We start from the raw sequence: 6,464 nt of genomic DNA on the forward strand, positions 1-6,464 counted from the left end.
TTTTTTTTTTTTTTTATTATTAGCTATACTTTTTCTTCTTATCACTCATCATTCATATTTATACTTATAGATATCCTATTAAAATTGTTGGTTTATTATAGAAGACCGTTTGTTATTAATATAGGCAGCATGTGTACAGATAGACTTCTTTTTTAATGGCTTTTGAATTTCAGTTTTAATAACTATGTACATACTCTTAAACCTTGGAATGAATATTGCAGCAGGTACCTGTTACTGTATTAAAGCTGTATTATTTCTGTTATGTTTCCAGTAGTTTTTATTTTGGATTTTAATGATTTTTTTAATTCGTATTCTAAATGATTTTGTATTGAGTTAAATGACTTTCAGGATATTCAAATAAAGACAAAACAAGAGAAGAGTCCATCCGTCCCTACATTAGCAGTCACAATTCCAATTCATGATATTACTCCAGAACCTTTATCAAGGACTTCAATGCAAAAGGAAAAAGAAATGTAAGAACAAGTTAAACCATATACTATAATTACACACATATTTCTTTCATTAGAAATTTTATTAACTATAAATTTAATGTAATTCTTGTTATTAACTAATTGTGTAATGGTTATTATTGGTTAGGGTGTCTCATTGTCAAAACCTATATTTTGATATCGTACTTCTGTATTTTGAAATAAGAAAAAGTTCCAAATTAGTTCAATAATAAAGTGAAATGAATAGGCTTTGTAGCTTATGTAATGTAATGATATATATTGTTGATTTATTGGTAAATGGATATATACCGATAGATCCACTATTCATGATATGAACAATTTTAACATTGTAATAGTTCTCTTGCTCTTTTAGAATCCTTGTGGTAATTTGTTAAAGTGACAAAAAGGGTTTTTAGAGAATTTCAAATTTGACATCAGAAAGTGAAACTGGGAAATACAAATATAATTATAGAAGAGGCATAAGAATGGTCTAACGACCAGTAGTTATAAAGTAAATTCATTGTCATAAGAGTCATAATAAATAGTATACTCAGTACTATAAATATTACACAAGCCAAAATATCTTCACAATTATAAATTTGAATCTTTATTAATATCTTTTATTAACATTCTGCCAATATTTTTAATTTAGAAAACCTTACTTATGTACTATAATGCGCATATTTTATAACATATTAACAAACTAATTATGTATAAGGCAACAAAAAGAATTCCTTTTGTGTGTGTGTGTAATCTAATGAGATAAGTTAAGTAAGCAATAAGTAATTTTTTTAGTTGATTTATCAGGAAAATGGATAGACCTCTATCCCCAGCATTAAGAGGGAAAAGGAGAAGTCCTGGTACAAGAACTCCAGAATCTGACTACCACCATTCATCATCCCAAACTCTCAGTAGCAATGGTAATTTAAATACAATAAAATTTAAATATGTATCATATATTTAAAATATTAACTTGTTTTAAGAAGAAACAAGACTATTTTAGTGATTGCTTGGCTAGTGTAATTATTAATAATTAATAAAAATATTCTGGGACAGATTCACTTAAGAACAGTTGTTCAATGACTGCATCTTAATGAGCAAAAAGTCAAGTTCGCCCACCTTCTTGAATTAAGAAATCCTTTCTTACATCCAAGAATTGTTAATAGTTTATTTTTGAAAGGATATATTATTAAAATCTAGTACTCCTTTAAAAATATGTTAATTTTTTTTTCAATGTAGCAAGTTTCATCTTTTGGAATATTATATATTTATTAAAAAATAAACAGATATATTATATGTATTATTTCATGCAGGGATTGGAGTTTTATGAATATTTAGTTATCTTAGGAAAATATAGTAGACATTACATTTGACTTCTTATCATGTAATATGTATGATTGATACTAAAAATTCATTTAACAGAAGCCTTTGCGAGATCAGACTCCGGAAGGACAAATACAGACATGTCTGAAGCCTCAACAACAGATGATTATGCCACTGCTACAGAAAACAATTCAGATGGCAGTGGTAGACCTCAACAGCAACAGCCTGGGACTGGATCATTTGAAAGCGGTTCTTCGTTGTACAGCCTAACAAGGACGGATGCAACCGAAGAGCAACAAGTATGTAATGGTCAGGTAAATGGAAAAACCATTGATAAAAGTCTTGAAATGATATACTATTTCTTTTTAATTTTGTTGTCCTTGGAGAGTTAATGATAGTTGAACTACAGAATTCTCCAAAAGGACAGTGCGCAACCAGTGGACCCAGTTTTAGAGAATTTGTTTTTTGTGTATATATTTTTTTGAAATCTTTTTTTTTTTAAATTGATTTGAGTTGAAATAAAATAAATATATTAAAAGTATGTTGATATGACAAAATTTAAAACTTCCTTTTAATAATCAGCAAATTATCTTAGAGAAAACCGCAAGTTAAAATTTTTTTTAACTATTTCGGAATCTCAAGAAGTACAATCAAGACAAAGAAGATTAATTAAAAAAAGAAATGTATATTAAATTTTCAAAAAGAGCTCGATCAAACCGAAACTTTGTCTCTACTACATTTGCTCACTATTGACATACAGTAACATAATGATAGGTAAAAACATGAGAGAGAAATCAGCTCCTCACTGACAAAGTCATTCAGGAGGTCAATAGAATTCCTCACAAAGTCACTAATACTGAATGTTTTGTTGAAGAAAATTGAGAAAATAAAGACTCTAAAAGGGATAATACCTTTACAAAAAACTGAGATACTATTAATGTTAGTTAAATTTTCATTTATGAATCTATATACAACTTATATGCAATAGAATTATTTAATGAAAGGCTTTGAGTTACCCAATTTACTATTTGTTCCAGTAAAATGTTTTCTCTGTTTTTTTACCCTACCTGATCATCTGAAATCCAGGTGAGAACCTCTCCCCATTATCTCTGAGAATCTCCCCCATAGGGTTGAGTTTTCACTCCTTGGGGCCATCACAAAATAAAAAAACAAGCATTCCAGGCTGTTTGTAGCTAAGAGAGTTGGGGGGTCTATTATCCACTTCGTCAACTCAATCTACTGGTTCAAATCAGGTCTGGGTGGATTGACTTTTCTTTATAGTGGCCACATGGAATTAAAACTTGCCCCCCCTCCACTTTGGTTAGAATGGGTTGGTTACCTATATATAATTCCTTCTCTTTATATCATAAATGACCAGGAAAAGATTAACAAAAAAAAACCTACCCAGGCCGGGATTGAATCGGCACTGCTAAAGTTTCAAGGTTGCTAAGGTGGCACATCATTCACCTCAGCTAAAATGATCATATGTTTTCATATTATGATTTAAAAAAAAAAATTTTTTTTTGTTCTATTAATTTTTTATCAAGCATTTTAATCTTTATTCTACCTTGAGTTATTGATAATGTTTCACCCCCTAGTTAAGGGATCCAATATTCTATCTATTTTGTTATTATATTTGAAACAAAAAATATATATATTAAAATATTACATGTTTTAAGACCTTTGTTGATGATATTTTTAAGTATGAGACTTAATTAACTTTAATAGGTACCTTCTTCGCCACCTCTAATTGAAGAGGAGCAAGAGAAAGGAAGTGAAGAAAAAGGGCGGGAGGGTGATGGAGACACTTCAAGTCCTGAAAGCAGCACTTGTGGAAGGTAACTTTAGTTTAAATTCCTCTCTATGTAATGTAAGTATTAGAAGCTAATTAATGTATTTTTTTTGCACTTATTGCACTTATATTAACATTAAAAGTAAATAGTTTAAATGCTCCATAATAATAAATCCAATAAAATTTTGCTTTTTTATTTTTTAACATATTTTAAATATTTTTACTAAATTGATGTCTAAATTAAAATTGATTAAAAAATGCATGTTTTGTTCTTTTTTTATAAAACTTTTTTCCCTTTTACTATTGCATTTATTCCACTTTTTGACATTTTAGCTATAGTGTTGAAGGAAGCAGTGAAAAATTAGGGCATTCTGACAAAAGTGGTCATTGCTCGTCCACAGGTGGTTATGATTCACCTTTTGAAGATCGTACTAGGAAAAGGTACTCAAATCATAATAATCTGAAAATATCTGAATAAACTGTAGTCAATTTTGTGCTGTAAATAAGAGGTTTAAAAAAGAAAACCAGTCACAACTGGACAATTGATTTAATAATGGATAATTGGAACGAAGACTTTTGTCAAAGGGCCAATTCATTTTTTTAAATTAATTTTTATAAGCATGTTCCATACTTCCGTATTCTTTATAGCATGGTCTTTTTTTTTTTACCTACTGTGCTTGTTTTTACTTAGTTATTTTTAAAATGTAACTAAAATTGATCATTTTTGTTTTTTAAATTTAGCAAGTGGACATCAGATGACAAAACAAAAGTGAAGAAAAGGTTCACTCTGGAATTATCGACAAGCATGGAACGGCCTGAAAGTCCAATTAAATCTGGTAAATTGAACTACTTGAATCAAACAATTATTGAATAGCTGTTTACACAATTTTGTCTTGTAAAGTATAAGCTCATTGGAAAATTATCATGAATTAATCAGTTTGACAATAAAGCGCATTTAATTTAAAATACTAACCAGGTCATTGTACAATAAAACAATAGAAGGAGGAAACTATAGATTATATTAAAACAAGGAAGATAAACCAAGTGATGATTGCTGATGAAAATTAAAAGAATAAATAATAATAAGACAACCTGAAAAAAATTAATATAAATATTTTTTAATAGTAGTTACTTTAGTGGACTAAGATGATTATAAATTTAAATTTTTAATTTCTTAAATTAATTGTTAAATTCTAACAATACCATTTAATTTTTTTAAATTATTAGTAATATGGTTTATACATATACCTTTTTTGATCAAATCATTAAGAACAAAAAAATTAATAATGTTTCTTCTGTAGAAAAAATGTCTATCTGATCTGACGTTTACACATGAGAAAGAATAACCATGTGGATGTAATGTCCATGGATCAAAAAAGGCAATAGATCGGAATGTATATCGCAATCCGCTGAAACAGTTCAGACTTCTCAGAAGCACCCAGACAGTGTATGATATTACGCTAAGACTCATTGCTATGACAGGGCATCAAATCTGACTGAGCTAAAAAAAAATGTGATGCTGCTACCAATATTTTGTTACAAACAGTGCTCTTAATTCCTATGTCACAAACAGTGTACTTTAATATCCTTATTTACGATATAATATTTTACATTATCTTACTATATAACTTATACAATTAAAAATTAATAGATTGATTTTATTTCAATTCAGTGTGTAATACTGTTACAAAAAAATAATAATAAAAATTTTTATTCTTTCAGCATGAACAAAAATTAAAGAAATAAAGATGTTTACCTGCGAAAAAATTTATCTTGAAAATATAAACATATTTTATAAAACTCTATTTTTAAAGCGTTAAGGTTAATATTATATGTACTAAGAAAAACTGTTAGATGGATAAGGAAGAAACTATATTTTACATTTCTAGAATGTAATGTTTTTTGGTTTTCTTTCTTATATAGCTACTACATGAATTCTTTAGACGATTTCGAAACTTTTTAAAAATTATAAAACAACATTATATAATCGAAATTTTATCCATTAGCTAGAAGCCCTTGGCAGAAGAAGTCTATCATTACTCCAGTTGAGATTGAAAAAGAGAAAACTCGAAGCAGAAGTCCTGTTCCTGGAAAAAAAACTCCAGTTCAGGTATGAATCTTTTATACTTATTTACATACTGCTAGTTTGTTTCAAGGTGTATAACATTTTTGGCGATCAATGCCTATGGATTGTTTTAATTATAAAGCTAAGCACACAGACATTCACTCATTTACACATTAACATGATTCCAACATTAAAAAAATTGAAATCGAAGAAGATTTATAAATTAGAAAGAAGGTGATGTGCTTTTAAAAATTTAAACACCAATGTGACTTTAGCTTCCTCATCTGTGAGAGCTTCAGACAAATTTGGGGTCTGTTCTATTCTGTTTATTGTTAATAAATAATAAGGGGATTCTTCAAAGAAATGTGTAATTGTGAAAATAGACAGACAATATTGTTATGTTAGAGGTGGCAGTTTTCTAATCAGGTGATAGTACCTGAGGACAGTATGGCCTATTCTCTTAATGAAGAGGTAAGTTGGGTAGTAAAGTTGGATTAGAGCAACTTACTCCTTATAGCCGCTGTGATAAGATGTCGACCAGGCTTTTACTATTTATTTGATTTCTTTTCATTTACTCGGAGAGCTTTCATCCCACAAGGCCTGCCATCTGTCAGATATTTTTGTTTTAAGAGGTCTACTGTGTAATAAATTTACGAGTTGGAATTATTAGACAAACATTCATTTATATAAAAATAAAATCAAGTATTAAAGATAAATACAATATTATAATATTATAGTTTTTTTAAATACTTTTTGAGAGTAATATCGCAAGTTACTAGGGCATTCAAAAAGTCCTGTCGTTTTTCGTTTGTTCGTTGTTTATTTTGATTCTAGA

At 28.6% G+C, this 6,464-nt stretch overlaps 1 protein-coding gene across 1 annotated transcript in view; it reads left to right on the plus strand.

The window, feature by feature from the left end:
• Positions 1-6,464, plus strand: part of LOC106687268 (serine-rich adhesin for platelets) — a 44,456-nt gene that overhangs the window by 21,823 nt on the left and 16,169 nt on the right. Inside the window, exons 11-17 of the mRNA XM_067046420.1 lie at positions 349-473; positions 1,257-1,369; positions 1,872-2,086; positions 3,501-3,610; positions 3,898-4,005; positions 4,306-4,400; positions 5,571-5,674. Coding sequence (XP_066902521.1) covers positions 349-473; positions 1,257-1,369; positions 1,872-2,086; positions 3,501-3,610; positions 3,898-4,005; positions 4,306-4,400; positions 5,571-5,674 — 870 coding nt within the window. The remainder of the gene's footprint in view (positions 1-348; positions 474-1,256; positions 1,370-1,871; positions 2,087-3,500; positions 3,611-3,897; positions 4,006-4,305; positions 4,401-5,570; positions 5,675-6,464) is intronic.

This window comes from Halyomorpha halys, unplaced genomic scaffold, assembly GCF_000696795.3.
Source record: "Halyomorpha halys isolate HHAL.00 unplaced genomic scaffold, Hhal_1.1 Scaffold939.1, whole genome shotgun sequence".
NCBI lineage: Eukaryota > Metazoa > Arthropoda > Insecta > Hemiptera > Pentatomidae > Halyomorpha > Halyomorpha halys.